At 41.0% G+C, this 17,491-nt stretch overlaps 1 protein-coding gene across 3 annotated transcripts in view; it reads right to left on the bottom strand.

Moving 5' to 3' along the window:
- DOCK1 (dedicator of cytokinesis 1) overlaps nt 1-17,491 on the bottom strand; it is a 457,702-nt gene that overhangs the window by 11,777 nt on the left and 428,434 nt on the right. For all 3 annotated transcript variants that reach the window (XM_087725976.1, XM_087725977.1, XM_087725978.1), the window contains exons 49-51: nt 17,214-17,412; nt 15,209-15,359; nt 8,226-8,371 (exon numbers count right to left, since the gene is read on the bottom strand). In XM_087725976.1, coding sequence (XP_087582102.1) covers nt 8,226-8,371; nt 15,209-15,359; nt 17,214-17,412 — 496 coding nt within the window. The remainder of the gene's footprint in view (nt 1-8,225; nt 8,372-15,208; nt 15,360-17,213; nt 17,413-17,491) is intronic.

Genomic DNA, 17,491 nt, shown 5'->3' with positions numbered 1-17,491 from the left:
TGTTGAAGTTGTTTTAACGCAAACCAAAGATGCCTTTTAAAAAACAAGTTTACATCCTATTCTTATGCATGCCAGTGCTGTGGGTGAGGTAATTTAAGGTGGTTCTGACAAGTGTCGTCGGCATCTTCATATCCGGTCACATGGGCGGCAAGCCACTCCCATCTGGTCACATGGGCGGCAAGCCACTCCTACAAAGGAGGCCACACCCACAGAGTAGGTTCGAACAATTTTTGAAACCCACCACTGAAGCACGTGATGTCTCAACCTGATTTCAATGACGTTTAATTCTACTAAGGATGCTCCGTAATAGCCAACCATCCATTCTCATCACATGTCTAAAGTATGTGAGTTGTGACTTGCTTTTTATTGTCTCAAGGAAGCTGTCACTCTCTATTGGGTCCGGGATTGATTGGAACTCCTTACTGTCTCTAAACCCATAATTCAGTGGCATCTGTCTTCTTCCTCTCATTCGGTGTATCTGTCTTTCAAAGCTTCACCTTTTTACATTGGAAAAAATAAGTATCCAAGTTTGTCATTGCTCTGTAAGATTAATCTCTTCACTTCTATAGCATGTTGGCCATCTTTATTCTAGAGACCAAGAAAATTCATCTAACTTCATTTTTTTTCAACATTAGCTCTAAATTTAGTAAGCATGCAGTTGTATGTTATCTTTGTATATACTTCACATTTAACATTAATCTGGATTTTTCATTTTGGATACTTTTAATCTTATTTACTTTTGACTGATAAAATGATGCTGTTCCCAAATCTAAAATTATATTTTAACTTCCATGTTGATTCCAGCTATCATATCTTCCAATTTTAATAATATATTCACTATATAATTTAAACAAATTTGGGCAATTGGTATGTATGGGTTTTAATTATACATTATATATATGTATTTAGTGTCGCAACCCCTGGTATGCCCAAATATGGGAGGAAGCCTACTGCTTCCTTTCTATGTCTATCGGCTCATCACAAGAGACCATCCAGACAGGGAAATAGGTATGTATTTAGTGTCACAACCCCTGGTATCCCTGGCTCACCTGATAAAGGAGGAGAACCTTGTGGCTTAGTGGTTAACACATCTGCCTAATATGTAATACAGCCCAGGTTTGAATCCCAGTAAGGGTATGGCTACCTGATGAGAGCTAAATAGCTTGAAATAGATCTATACTAGTCTCCCTTTATTTATTTATCAGCACAAATACAACACAAATGTAACAAAGGCAACAGTAAAAATATTGGGTTTCTGTCTGGATGGTCTCTTGTGACGAGCCGATAGACAGAGAAAGGAAACAGTAGGCTTCCTCCCATATTTGGGCATACCAGGGGTTGTGACACTAAATACATACCTATTTCCCTGGTTCACCTGATAAAGGAGGAGAACCTTGTGGCTTAGTGGTTAACACATCTGCCTAAGATGTAATACAGCACAGGTTCGAATCCCAGTAAGGGTATGGCTAGCTGATGAGAGCTAAATAGCTTGAAATAGATCTATACTACAGGGCGGGGCATAACCTTTTCCTAGGGGGTCACAGCAACACTTGTAATAACAACACAAATAATTCATACACCATTCGAAAGCCCATCAAAAACTGAGTTTATTGACACGATTTAATAGTCAGTATGACCACCATTAGCCCTTCGAACAGCATTCAAACGAGGTGGATAAGAACACAACAAATCTTCAAACAGTTCCGTTCGATTTTCCAGATTTTTCAACACAGTTTCCAAATTCATTCTCAAAGTTTCAACCGAATATCGATTTTGACCTTGCTCCTGAATCATCAGAGCTTCCACTTCATCCTTAATCCTTAATTATGGCCCCAATGTTCTCTGCCGGATTGAGATCTGGCGAATTTCCCGGCCAGACGTCATTGCCCCAAAATTCGACATTGTTTTCCTTTAACAATTGCTGAGTCGCATTTGCATTTCCGAATCGAATTTTCCAGCCATTCTTAAAGCAAATTTAACATTTAATAGCTCATTCAATTCAGTTTTTTATGGGCTTTAAAATGAGGTGTCGCGGAAGTTGTAAACTGCTGTCGATCTTGCTGTGACCCCCTAGGAAAAGGTTATGCCCCACCCTGTAGTCTCCCTTTATTTATTTATCAGCAAAAATACAACATGTATATATGTTGTATTTATAACTTCCGCGAAAACCTCAGAAAACATTATACATACACACACACACACCACACACACACACACACACATATATATATATATCACTTTTTTAAACAAAGATAAAAGCTAATACAAATAGAAAGTATAAAAGAAAAAAAGAAAGCAATAAAAAGTGCACGAGAAGCAAAGAGATTAAAGATAGAAAAGAAAGAAAAAAGTAGCTTCAAATATTCTTCGCAGCAACTATAAGTACAAATAAATTTGACCTCTCTCTAAAGATATGTTTCTCTACAACCTATCCTGTTTAATCATCAAAACCATAAGTCATAAGTTCATTTTTTTTCCCATTTTTACTCACAAAGTTCTTAAGCGTATTCTAGTCAGCAATAAATGTAGATAATGCCTTTTCTCTAATCAAATACGTTGGGGCAATATCCATCTTTATCTGATTGCCTTCCTTATTATGAACCTCTCTGTTTCCTTGCATTAAATTTTTGCAACAGCTTTTTTTTTTTTAACTGAAAGGATTTTGCAGAAAAATAATTAGGTGTTCTGGCACATTTATTAGTGATTGTATGATCCACATTCTGACATGATCTTGGCTACAATATGTCAAGGATCTCATTATACTCAATAAAGCAAAGGTAAATCTCCATCTTATACTCTCTTTTTCCATTAACCTATTTTTTGTTAGCTATCATATCCATTTGCCTTTTCTGAAATCTGCCTCCTCCTCCTCATTATTATTATTGTTGCTGTTGTTGTTGTTGTTATAATTATTATTAATCATCATCATTATCATCATCATCACACAGTCAGCCAGATGTTCAACTGTGTTTGGCATTTTTGTCTACCTATTATTATTTAAGATTTAATCTTCAATTTGATTCACAGTCTGGGACTGGTAATTTAACAGTTTAAGTCCTAACCAAGAACCTAAGAGCTATTAAGGTAATGTCTGAGATGATGGTGATGGTGATGGTGATGATGATGATGATGATCATCTACAGTATATTCTTTCTTTGTTAACATTCTTAACTGAAATATCTTTCCCTCTTCATCATGCTTGACATTAGAAAGCACATATCCTTCTTCTTCTTAACCAGGGCTTTCATCTTCCGGCTTTCTATGGCTATCATCATAACTTGTTCTAAAAGCCCCATGGATCTTTTCCACTTCAAAATACTGGGAATATTTCTCATCTGTCCTTGCTTGCACAATATCTCTTATCGCAGCCCATAACCTCTTCAGCTTGCACAAGGTAAGCATAGTCAATCTGTTCCTTACACTGATCTTAGATTCCAACTGCATGTTTTCCAAATTATATCTTGCTGGCACAACTTCTCTCTTTAATTTTCTGAACTTTAACTTGCATATTTTATATGAATTATTCATGGGCTTTTCCACAACTTGTAGCAAGAAATGTTCCAACTGACTGGATCACACTTCTCCATGTTTTATATCCTATTATATAGCGTGACCCGAGAAATGCGCGCCCGACAACAGCGCGCCGACAAAACCGTGACGTCGACAGCGCGCCCACAAAGGCGTGCCGACAAAAGAGCGGCGACAGAAGCGCAATTACGGTTAAGGTAAGGGTTACGGCAAGGGTTAGGGTTAGGTTCAGGGTTAGGTTTAGGGTTAGATTTAGGGTTAGGTTTAGAGCATGTTTCTGTCGGCGTGCTGTTGTCAGTGCACTTCTGCACTCATTCGTCGGTGCGATTTAGAACTTGTGGTTTTTTCCCGCGGTTTCATCGGCACGCTTTTGTCCAGCGCGCATTTGTCGGTGAACCATTATATAGTCTATCCCATGTTTTTAAAGTTATCCATCCAGTCCAAATGTAAAGATATCCTAACTATAAAGAGGTCACGAGTTGCTTATGGATTTAAGAGTTAATTCAACACTTTGAATTATTTTCAGTAGGGAATTGGTACCTAGTGCAGATCTTTTACTGCAGGCATCATATGAACCCTTTCTTGTTTTGATCAGTGGCCTGGTCACTTACATTTTCATTAAAATATCATTTCTGGCCAGTTTTCAAGGTAGCCCATGTGAAACTCACGTCGAGAGTAAAGATGGGCTGGAAAACACTTCTCAGAATTTGAACAGCTCAGAAAGGAAATATATCTGGCATACCAGTAATAATTGTGTGCAATCACATTCCTTGCCAAGGTGTCCATTTGCAAATCCAGTAACAGCTGGGACCCAAAGAGCATACCTAAATTGCGAACATTTTCTTTCTGTTGTAATGCAACCTTCTTTACAATAGGTTTCACTTCAATCCTATGTCCTGTTTTATCAACACGCCCTTTGTTTGCTTGGATGTGATTTTTACTTTGTTCTTTGTTCTTCCTCATCCAGTCTATTATTGCTATTAAGGCAGGATCCAGCACCCTTAGAGTTTTGCATCTGTATGTCACAGGGACATGCAGTCAGGGGAGGCAGAGCCTCACCACTGTCATCATGAAAAGAGAAAAAAATGTAAAAGGAAAAAGGCAAGAGCTGAGGTCAGGCTGAGCTAGTTGCTGCCAGAGTCACTGTGTGGATGACTCTGCTTAACTGTTTAAAAAAGCCTCTAAAAAGTGCCCTCTACAGGAGGAGGCAGGAGAATGACGTGCCTCATCTAGTCTGACTTTAGGTGTTTTATGATCACTCGAGCAGAGTTAAGCAAGGGTTAAAAGCCAAAAAATTCCTGACATAGATGAGGCATGTCGTCCTCCTGCCTCCTCCTGTAGAGGGAGCTTTTTTAGAGGCTTTTTTAAACAGTTAAGCAGAGTCATCCACGGTGACTCTGGCAGCAACTAGGTCAGCCTGACCTCAGAGCTCTTGCCTTTTTTCCTTTTACATTTTTTTTCTTTTCATGATGACAGGCAAGAGTAGAGTTGAAATCCTTTCTGAAACAGCTGGAAAAGGTACGTGTGGGTCGGAGGGAGGGGGAGGAATTCAAACTTCATCCTCCTGGTGCAACTTTGTGTGTGTGTGTGTGTGTGTGTGTGTGTGTGTGTGTGTGAGAGAGGGGGGAGGGAGGGAGGGAGGAAGGAGGGGAAGGGAGAAGAAAAAGAAAGAAGGAAACTTATTTAGCAAAGGAGAAAAACAAATGCTGTCGCTTTAAATTGGAACTGAGCATGCCTGGCTGTGGAATTCTGGGAGTTGAACTCCACAAGTCTAAAAAAATTGCTGCCTCACCAGCCATAAATGTCACCGCACGTCACTGGTATGTCAGCACCACACTGAAGTGCTCATTTCAAATGATCTTCTTCAGGAAGTTTATGTAAATGTTAACTAGTACAGAATAGCAACAGCAATAGCACTTATATACTCTTGCGCTTATACGCCGCTTCATAATCCTTTACAGCCTTCTCTAAGCAGTTTATAGAGTCAGCATATTGCCCCCAACAATCTGCGTCCTCATATTACTTAACCTCAGAAGAATGGAAGGCTGTGTCAACCTTCAGTTAGAATATACAATAGAACCACAAAGGGGGAGGAGAATAAATAACTATGCAGGCAACGGTTTGGACACTGTCAAAAGAAGCAGCTTTACTTTGGCATCAAAAATATTTAACTAAAGCATTGGAGACAGAAGGCTGTAAATTAAATACTGTCTTACTGCATTCCAAACTTATACAGCAAAACCTTTGTAAGAGGAAATACAGGAAGGACAGATCTAAAAAAAATATTTATTTATTTAAACTGACTGGAAGCTGCATAATTAGCCTTTCGACCTGAAGGCAGAATTAAACAATTCTCCTACCTTTGTTGTGAAAAAAAAAATCAGAAGCACATACATATCCTGAAATCTTCTGATTATCTCCCAACACAATGTAAGCCTCATGGCAAACATGATGGCAAAAATTGGATATGAACAGATACATGTAAGAGTGTTGTGAATGAAGAAATGTGACAGACAAAATCAGAATGAGTCAAGAATTATGTCCTGATTTTTTTTACCCAACATTCAGAGGATCTATAGTTCAACCAGAAGGCACATATTCTTCTTTTTTCAGAGCAGAAGGAAAGTGTTTGAAGATTCAAATGCTGAACAGTGGGATTTCGTGAGTCAAAGCTCTGTTTCGCAGTAAGACAACTGTGAGAAAACTCAGAGAGATTCTAGTATAATAATTGAGATAAGGAAAAGGAATAAAAGCCATTATAAAGTCAACATGGAAAGTGAGGGAAAGAGGCTTGACAGAGAGGAAAATTCAGTGAAGCAGTGGAAATGATGTGCCAGTGCCTGGAGGCTGTCAGGGTCTGGATGGGAGCAAACAAGCTTCCACTCAATCCAGACAAGACCGAGTGGCTATTGATGTTGCCTCCCAAGGATGGTCCTGACATTCCATCTCTTAACCTGGGGGGTGAAATTATTCACCCCTCGGAGAGGGCTCGCAATCTGGGTGTCCTCCTGGACCCACAGCTGACGTTAGAACACCATTTGTCGGCTGTGACCAGGGGGGCCTTTGCCCAGGTTCGCCTGGTGCACCAGTGGGGGCCCTATCTGGACCGGGAGGCACTTCGAATGATCACCCACGCCCTCATCACCTCAAGACTGGATTACTGTAATGCACTCTACATGGGGCTGCCCTTGAAGAGTGTCCGAAGACTAAAGCTGGTCCAGAATGCAGCCGTGCGAGCGATATTGGGTGTACCGAGGTACACCCATGTTACACCTATCCTCCGCGAGCTGCACTGGCTTCCTATTGGTCTCCGGACCCGCTTTAAGGTGCTAGTTGTTACTTTTAAAGCCCTACATGGTATTGGACCTGGCTACCTGAGAGACCGCCTCCTGCCATTTACCTCCCAACGACCAATAAGATCACACAGGTTGGCCTCCTCCGGGTGCCGTCGACCGGACAATTCCCGGTTGGCGGCTCCCTGAGGGAGGGCCTTCTCTGTAGCTGCACTGGCCTTGTGGAATGAGCTACCAGCAGAGATCCGGACCCTCACCACTCTTCCGGCCTTCCGTAAAGCGACCAAGATCTGGCTGTTCCGGCAGGCCTGAGGCTGTTGATTAACTTCCATCCCCATTTGATGGAATGGATGTTGTGTTGATTTTAATTCTGTAATTTTAAATGTTTTAAATGCTTTTACTTGTTGTGAGCCGCCCAGAGTCCCTAGGGAGTGGGCGGCATACAAATTCTATTAAAGTTTAGAGTTTAAAGAGCACATAACGACAAAACAATTTAAAACAACAGACACCCCTCATACATTCATTCTAGTCGGGCCCGGACCTCGACAGTGAGGTCAACAGCCCTAGGCCTGCCGGAACAGCCAAGTTTTTACGGCTTTCCTGAAGGCCATCAGAGTGGGTATGGTCTGGATTTCCGGGGGGAGCTGGTTCCAAAGAGTCGGAGCAGCCACCGAGAAGGCTCTCCTCCGAGGACCCGCCAGCCGACATTGTATGGCCGACGGCATCTGAAGGAGGCCCAATCTATGGGATCTTACTGGCCGCTGGGAGGTATGTGTCAGCAGGCGGTCTCGAATGTTTTGGGTGCCAAGTCTCTTTCCAGCAGCTAAACTAATGCAGGCACTCTGGATTTTGTATTGTGAAATAATTTTCCTTGCAATTGTTTCCAGATGGTATTTCTTTACGTTGCCACAAATCATCTCACAATATTTTCAGGCACTCTGGAAGCTTCAAGAGGAAAAAAAAGATGGATAACAGCAGTTCTACAAGCTCCATTTTGTTGACAAATGGAAGTAGGGAACACCCATATACCCTGTTCTCCACTATATTAGTATACTGATATTACCCATATTTATCATGTTTTATTATCTGTCAGATATAATAATTTTACCATCAAAATATTTTGAGGATGACAATTCAGCTTGTTTGCATGCTTTGGTCTAACATGGGGAAAAAAATGTTAACTGTGCCTATGTGTCAGAATATAATGAATAGCTTCTAATTACAAACAGCAATATTTTCACTCAATTATTTTGACAAAATTGCCTGTTCCAGAAACAAAATATATGATAAAATTACTGGCCTTAAGATTGATCTTTAATTTGTTTCTGTGAATTACCCTATGAAAGTAATATTTCACCAAGCCAATAAATATTATGTAGACTCACTTCTAGCAACAGTACTTACCCTTTGAGGTATAGGGGGGGAAGTGGCAGGGCTAATAGATTCATGGCTCTCCATGACATTCCCGTAATCTGCCATGACGCCTTTCAGAGGTAATGGTGGCGGAATGCCCATCATTTCCAAATTATTCATGCCATTTAGTTCTGAATCTGAAAATAGGGATGCAGGTAACAGCAGATTATTCACATTCACAGATAATCTATAATTTTATGAAATAAGATGAAACTTTATTTTTAGTTTCACAACTTCCTCCCAACATCTCTTATTTGAAAAACGAAAGAGTAGCAAGAAACATCTAATAGGGTCTTTTTATCCTAATATGTAATTGCTAATCAAGTTGTTCTCTATTTTTGCTCAGAACACATTAGAAATTATAATATATGTCCTTGATTGTGACAAGTATGAGTGCTTTCGACATGCTGGGAGGGCAAGCTTTATAATTTGGTGGGGGGCCAGAAAGATGCGAAGTTGAAAGGCCTCTTCATACATAAATTCAAGGTTAAATTCAACAGAAATAAACAGCGTATTTGTAACAATATTTGTTATGGTTGCTTTACCACATCCATAATAACCAGAAATGTCAAGACTCCTGTGGAATGATCACACAGCTGGGAGACTAATCAGCTTTCCTTAAGTGATGTTTGGTACTGCAGAGTTAGCCATTACTAATCTTTGCCCCCTCCTTAATCAAAGTTGAAATTGTGCCCCATTGCTCCTTCTTTGACAGAGCTGGTTAATATATGTATCTCATCAGGTGGAAAAATTAGGAGCATCTATACTGCAAACGATCCTTCAATAACAAAAATGCATCATCTGAGATGGGAATTTCTAGATATTCATCTACAATATGAATGATTGAACCTTGGATGATATAGGAGAAATGGTCTACAAATGCTTTTACATATTATTATTATTATGAATACTACTATGAGGAAAGAGTCCACTAAACCATCTCTTACACTTTTTTACCTATTATTCCTTAGTCAGTGATTATAAATGATTCCGTATTTTAGTTTTTTTCCCCTAGGATACACCCAATTTAAAATGACTCTTCCTATGAACAATTTAAAGAATTAAATTTATAAATATATAATTTTACTAAAATGTTAGAAAATTACTGTAATGTAGAATGAGGTAAATAGCTACAGAGAGTCCTCAATTCATAACCAAAATTGAGCCCTAAGCGAGACAGTTGTTAAGTGACTTTTGCTCCATTTTACAACCTTTCTTGCCGCTGTTGTTAAGTGAATCACTGCAGTTGTTAAGTTAGTAATATGGTAATTAAGTGAATCCAACTTCTCCATTGACTTTATTTGTCAGAAGGTCGCAAAAGGTGAGCATATGATCTTCGTACATTGCCACCGTCATAAGTATGAGTCAGTTGCCAAGTGGTTCCACCAGTGGACCCGGAAAGCAGGCCACACCTACAGAAGAGGTTCCAAAATTTTTTGAAACCCACCACTGGTCCTTGGATATGATTATTCTACACTATCATGCTCCTATTTATAAAACTCAGTGCCTCTGTGAAAGGTAAGGATGACTACTGCGTTTGTGGTGCAATCAGAAAATTGCGTGTGTTGAAGTTGTTTTAACGCAAACCAAAGATGCCTTTTAAAAAACAAGTTTACATCCTATTCTTATGCATGCCAGTGCTGTGTGTGAGGTAATTTAAGGTGGTTCTGACAAGTGTCATCGGCATCTTCATATCCGGTCACGTGGGCGGCAAGCCACTCCCACCGGTCACATGGGTGGCAAACCACTCCCACAAAGGAGGCCACACCCACAGAGTAGGTTCGAACAATTTTTGAAACCCACCACTAGTCGAGAACTACCTGTATTGCACAGCTTCTGGTATCAAAAGGAACAATTAATAGATTACAATATCATTGCAGATACATTCTATTTAGGGCCTTTTTAAAAAATTACCAGAAGTTTGTTAAAATCTTTAATTCCAAACAAGGCAAATCATACACAATTTAAAACGTGCGATACAAGTGCTTGTAAGCGAGGTGGCTAAAGATGTTACAAATCCAACTTCAAATTAGATTTTCCGTTCTGTCTTTTAGCCTATTGTACCTCACAAGGTAGTTAGAAAGAATAAACGGGGATAGGAAAGAATCACATACACTGCCATGAACTCCTTGGAAAGGGGATCAGGTATATGTAGTTAAAGGGAAAAAAAATGTCTTTCACCTGACTACTATTTCATTTTTATTTTCTACCTCAGAAAAGTAGTAAAAAAAAACTTTTTTTTTTTAGAAGCAGCCCATCAGACCTTTAACATCGTGCACATCCAGGGACGTGCAGTCAGGGGAGGCAGGGCCTCACCACTGTCATCATGAAAAGAAAAAATAAAATAAAATGAAAAAGGCTGAGGTAGTTGCTGCCAGAGTCACGGTGGATGACTCTGCTTAGTGCTTAACTGTTTAAAAAAGCCTCTTAAAAAGCGCCCTCTACAGGAGGAGGCGGGAGAACCACGTGCCTCATTTAGTCTATCTTTATGATCACTTGAGCAGAGTTAAGCAAGGGTTAAAAGCCGAAAAATTCCTTATGTAGATGAGGTACTTGGTTCTTTCGCCTCCTCCTGTAGAGGGCACTTTTTTAAGAGGCTTTTTTAAACAGTTAAGCAGAGTCATCCATTGTGGACTCTGGCAGCAGCTAACCCAGCCTGACCTCAGCAGCTCTTGCCTTTTTCCTTTTACATTTTTACATTTTCATCATGGCAGACAAGAGCAGAGTTGAAATCCTCTGTGAAAAAGCTGGAAAAGGTATGTGGGCCGGAGGGAGGGGGAGGAATTCAAAATTAATGTAATTTGTAAGTAATTTTATTATTGTAAGTAATGTGTGTGTGTGTTTGTGCGTGTGTTTCTTTCTTCACTTTGAGAGAGAGTTTGTTTGAGAAGAGAGGGAAGGTGGTTATGAGTCGGAGAGGTAGGGAGGCAGCTTGTTTGAGAAGAGAGAGGCAGCCCACCAGCAGAGGTGAGCCGCCTCTACTTGTGGGCTGGCGCTTTCTTTCTTTTGCCGCTCGCCTCGATCTTGCCTCTCGCCACTCCGGGGGAGGAATGAGACCCCATTGTCCCACAGAGCCCACCGCCGCTTGAGCGGGGAGGAGGAGGAGGAGGAGAAGAGCGGTGAGGCCTTGTGCCGGCCGGCTGGGTGGGGAGTAGGTTGGGCCGGGGGGGGGGGCTGGCTGGCTAGGGAGGGGGATCATGGCTGCTCAGCTCCCCCCCCGCCGCCAGCAGCTTGGGTGTCCCGGCTCCGCCTGAGCTGAAGAAAGTGGAAGCGCAGCAGCGGGATTGTTCGTCGGAGGAGGCAGGGGAGGGCGAAGTGGCAGAGCACAGCAGTGGTGAGAAGCAGTTGGAAAGTGAAGGTCCGAACACCCCAGCGCTGTATCTGTCATAGATGCGGAACGCATCCTGCTCTATGGCGGACACGGCGCTGGGGAGTCCGAATGCCCTGTCGCTGTGTCTGACATAGGGTGGCTTTTGCCCATTTGCCTCACCAGCCATAAACCTCACCACACGTCACTGTGCACATCCATCTCAAACCTCTTAAAGATTCACTCTTGCAGACAACTGCCTTTCTGCAGTATTAAAAGACAGGAACTGATTGTGAGAAGTAGACAGCCCATTAAAGCCTGCCAAAGAGATGACATCTCAGTCCTCAGATCTGGAAAGCGCACTTAACTGGTTCCAAGAGTACCTAGAAGTGGATTCCATATCCAATAAGCAAACAATTTATCTGAGCTTGGTCTCTGCTGCCAGGGGATTCTGGAAATTGTAGTCTGCTCTGCAATACTGAATAAGGCAACAGTGACTTTTATAGTTTCATAACTTCCTTAATTTCTGGGAAGAGATAGGAAATCTGTATTTCTGCACAAATAATTTTTAATGGTCAAATCCTGGTATTGACTACCGCCAAGAAAAAATGGACAAAATCTGTTTTACTTACCTATTTCTACTGTAACTTTTGCTGCAATCTCCTCCTTTTTTCCAGACTCTTCCATTTCCCTCTCCTCCCTCCGCCCCCTCCAACTTCTCTACTGCGCTCCCTTCCAGGGAACAGATTGTTCTTGTCAGAAGTGATCACCTATTGAAGATTTCCTGCCTTAGTTCCTTTATTTTTGCTATTCTCGCTTTTTTTTTTCCTTGTTAAAAATCAAAACTGATCACTTGGAAAGAACTTTTCCCCCTTCCTTGTATTTCTCTAAACTCCTTCCATTTGCATGAAATAAGGCTGCCTAAAATCAGGCTCTGCAAATTACCTGCCCTTGTTTAGATAAGAGTTGGAGAGACCAGGAACCTGCAAAAGAATCTCTTTCCCATATATTCTTACTTCCTCTCTAATAAGCCTTTATTGACTGATTTATATTAAGCAAATACTGTATCTATAGCAACGTGTGTTAATCAAGAACCTTGGGCAACTAACGAAAAACCAAGCAGTCAAAAACATAGAGAAAATAAATACGGGACTAAGAAATTCCAGATAGTTTATGACTGAAGAAACAAGGAATGATATAATCTGTTTAGAGTTAGCCTAACAAAAGAGGAGTTAAAGCTCAAATGAAAGATGATACTAACTTTTTTTTTAAAGTTTATCTTAGAATATCCTTGTTAAAGATTTATATCCTGTATTGGTTCTGCGAAGCTGGGGGGGGGAGGTTGGGGGGGAGTTGGGGGGGAGGGGAGGGGGAGGGAGGTAAATATTTCTAAAAGTTTTTTTTTCAAAATTTTCAATAAAAAAATAAAATATAGAGGTATAGGTATAGGTATAGGTATTTTATTTGTATGCCGCCCTTTTCCCTGGGGGGACTCAGGGCGGCTCACAGTTCAAAGGGAGGGAGGACAAACCAAGTTAAACACATAAGACAATACATTGTTAAAAGCACAACATTCATACAATTCGGGTGGGGTTAAGGTCTTTAGCCCCAGGCCTGTCAGGACAGCCAGGTTTTAAGGGCTGTGCGGAAGGTCTGGAGGGTGGTGAGGGTACGAATCTCCACGGGGAGTTCGTTCCATAGGGTCGGAGCTGCCACCGAGAAGGCTCTCCTCCGCGTGGTTGCCAGTCGACATTGACCGGCTGATGGAACTCGGAGGAGGCCTAATCTATGGGATCTAATTGGTCGAGTGGAGGTGATTGGCAGTAGGCAGTAGAGAAGGCTACCCTTAAAAATTCTTTAAAGCATAAAAACCCAGCAAAGGTCTCCACTAACATCCTCACCACAGTGCCTGATGAATAGCCAAATATTCACGGCCATCTCAAGGTGAAGCTGTTTCATAGGACAAGTGCCCTGACAGAGAAAGTTTCACCAAGCAACATTGCTTCACAAAAAGGAGCCAGAGCATACCCACCCTGACAGGTGTAGTGGAGTGAGATAAAGCTACTGGAGAGGGGAGTAACCATGCCATGTGTGGCTTTAGAGATCTAGCACTTCGAATTGCCCTCCAAAAAAATAAACGCTCTTAGCTATGGTTATACATAGGTGTGGAGGGCGCCATGACTCACCAGTTAAAGACAATGAGCTTGTCATGGACCAGGTTTGAGACCCGAGTGCCACGTGACAGAGTGAGCTCATGTGCCTTAGTCATGCTGGTCATATAACCATGGAAATGCTGGCTCCTTCGCAGTGGTGGGTTCCTGATCCCGTTCCAACCGGGTACGGGTGGAACGGGCCCAGTGTCACCCACATGGCCGACCACATGCATGTGTACCTGCCTGCGACGTCTCTGCAAGCCTCTGTGATGCTCCAGCTGCTCAGCGGACCGTTGGACAGGCGCCATACGCACCATGCACGTTTGCGGAAGTGCCAAAGGCTTAAAGGACAGGTAAGGAGCTCAGGCGGGCAGGTGGGCCCTCCAGAGCACCGTACCAGAACAGTACCCAGTGCTCCAGGCAGGCTCCGGTATGCCCGTACCGGGGCGTACCACCTGCAACGCACCACTGCTCCTTCGGCTAAGAAACTGAGATTAACACTGACCCCCTAGAGTCTGACATGACTCTAAAGGGGAAACATTTACTTTTATGTGGTGCATACACGGTGCACCCCAACTTCATGCCCTGCTGAATTTTTGAAGGTGAAGTTCCAAAACCTTTTCAAGGGTAGCCCTATGTAGAGAGTATTGCAACAATACAACTGTGATGTATTTAAAACACGAATGACTGTGAGTGGTAACACCCAAACTATGAATGGATAAATGTGGTACATGAGATGGATGCAAAAAACCTCCTGGCTTCCATTTACTTCCCAACCGTGATCCTGGGAAGACTCCCAAATTGCACACCAACTCTAAATAGGGAAATGTTATCTGGGGAAATGCAAATAGGAGGCTTTGTGTAGATATTAAATAGGAGCAGGGAGACAGCTGTGGCATCTCTCAAAGCAGAGGCATGATACAATTATTTCTTTTCAACCCAAGGTCAACATGAGTGTGTCCAGTGGTGGGTTTCAAAAATTGTTCGAATCTACTCTGTGGGTGTGGCCTCCTTTGTGGGAGTGGCTTGCCGCCCATGTGACCGGATATAAAGATGCCGACGACACTTGTCAGAACCACCTTAAATTATTGCACACACAGCACTGGCATGCATAAGAATAGGATGTAAACTTGTTTTTTACAAGGCATCTTTGGTTTGCGTTAAAACAACTTCAACACACGCAATGTTCTGATTGCACCACAAACGCAGTAGTCATCCTTACCTTTCACAGAGGCACTGAGCTTTATAAATAGGAGCATGATAGTGTAGAATAATCCTATCCAAGGACCAGTGGTGGGTTTCAAAAATTTTTGGAACCTCTTCTGTAGGTGTGGCCTGCTTTCCGGGTCCACTGGTGGAACCTCTTCTAACCGGTTCGGTAGATTTGACGCACCGGTTCTACCGAATAGGTGCGAACTGGTAGGAACTCACCTCTGAGTGTGCCCCTGACAGACATATTCTATACATTTGTTTATGAAAATAATACAGCCAGACACAATTTTTTTGAGACTTACTGGGCTGTAAAGTGAACGAAAGCTTGGTTCTTGGAGTGATTGGCGGAGGAATACTTTGAGGAGGTGGCAACGGGGAAACAGATAACCGTTTTTCACTTCCCATAACATTAATAACTTGGCTCTTTGGTCTCTGTGGTCTCAATGGGCTGATCTAATTGGGAAGAAAAACAGAATGTTAGACCAATTTGAAGTATATTTTACCCCAGAAATGAAAAACAGTGGTCCACAACATACTGGTAAACTATACTTCTTAGCATCTCTTACTATTGGTCATGATGGTTGATAGAGTTGTAATTCAGCAATATCTAGTAGGCCAAATTACATACTACAATTGCCAAGAAATACAATAAAAACTAATTTGATCTTAGAGCATAGAGCATTGGGTATAAGAGAGAAAACATGAATTTATGAGCTTCAACATTGTGTTGTGTTCCAATATGCACATCATAATGTCATAATGATAAGTAAAAAAGTTTTTCTTTCAATGCAACATTATTCAGTCAAATTAATAAAATAGCATTAATAAAAGAACCTTGGTGTGTCCTTTTCCAAAGATACGATAGATTTTTCCCTAGGTTTCTTTTGGGTAATAAAATGTTCTGTACAACTAGCAGATTAAAAGATAGATGAGGATGAAAAATATTTCTATAATGATTCAAATCTTTATGCTACAATCATCAACTAACGTTGAGTTTTCTCATTCAGGCCACTAAACCGCATAATCTTAACTAGTATTTTTAGTTACTGGTGGAACTTTATACAGGTTGTACTGAATTATCTGTGTTAGGGAAACTATAGAGCTTCTAATAAGAATTAGTGACTGATATACAATGGAAATGCATTTATAATTTGTCATGTCTCTTAGAGTAAAACCGTTATACTGCATTTTTTCCCGCCTGTTACTGAAAACCAAAGATATGTTGACCTGGGGGCACTCAGAAAGGAGTCTTATCACTTCCAGGAAGTTATTTATCCCACTTGCTTCCAAATTCCATTTCACAACATTTTCCTGTACATCTACTGTCCCTAAATCTCTATGCTTATGCAGGCTTTTTGTGATTATTTTTCAATAAAATATAGAAAGGTACTATATAAGGTGACCAGACGTCCCGCTTTTGGCGGGACAGTCCCGATTTTGAACAATTTGTCCCGCGTCCCGTGGCATTTTAAAAAAGTCACGATTTAAAAAAAAAATTAATCAAACCCCCCCCCCCCCATCAATGGTGTCCCTCTTTACAATGTTAAAATCTGGTCACCTTAGTACTATAGGTGCATAGACCTGTTTTTATACCATAAGTCAGTGGTTCCCAAACTTGGCAACTTTAAGACTTCAGAGCTGGCTGGAGAATTCTGGGAGTTATATACGTAAAACTCCAATCTTTTTTCAGCCAAAAAGATGCAAACCACCACAGTGGTAGTTAAATAGATTTATTTACTTGCACCCTTCTCAAGCTAAATAATTTCAATAGATGCTTAAATACAATTTCTTTTTATTCTCTCACACCCCTATATGGATAAGGGATAATTGCAGATTCTTTTGACTGTGCTTAGCATACTTCCTTTAAAGACTGAATATAATTTATGATCATTGTAAAGTTTATGGTAGGCCTGGAAAAACTTATTGGATACCGATTAATCTCCACTCCCTGAACTCTCTTTAAGATGGCACAGTATAGGCTTAAAAATACATATGGGGATAAAGTTGCATAATTTTCCAAATGTCAGCACATGGGATGCGCTATCTGATCACTTGGCTAAATGATCTAGAGAAGAGGCTTCTTCAAGCGAATATACTAATTATTTCTGCTTCCTCTTTACGTTACATTCACAAGGATTTATAAGTTTGGAGATATTCAAATCAGCCCTAAATGATATAAACTCCTTAGTGATGATGCCAGATCCTAAGAGTATAACCCCCCCCCGCCTCTTCCAGCATTTTGACAGATTGAATTCTGATATGCACAAGTTATTTTTTTAAAAATAAAGTATGACTAATTATAATTACAGTTTCTGAAAGTATCACTGCTTCAGACTGCTGCAGAGAGATATCAGTTGATTTCAAGTCTTTCTCAAATATTTCTTGGTGTTTGCTGTTTCTCTTCTCTTTCTTCTTTTCTTTCTTATCTTTATCTGAGTCATCTTTATCCAACTTATCTTGTGATCGAGAATGCATCTTCTTTGGCAGAAGGGGCTCAAGAACAAACCTAAACAATATTAATTTTTTTTTAAAAAAAATTATGCAGTTAGTACCATGAAAGCACAGTTCTTTCAGCATATTAATTC

The sequence above is a fragment of the Thamnophis sirtalis genome, unplaced genomic scaffold, assembly GCF_051295495.1.
Source record: "Thamnophis sirtalis isolate CommonGarterSnake01/CBP01778 unplaced genomic scaffold, rThaSir2_p1.2 scaffold_11, whole genome shotgun sequence".
NCBI lineage: Eukaryota > Metazoa > Chordata > Lepidosauria > Squamata > Natricidae > Thamnophis > Thamnophis sirtalis.
The sequence above is the reverse complement of the archived record's forward strand: the minus strand, read 5'-3'. Positions and strand labels throughout refer to the sequence as shown.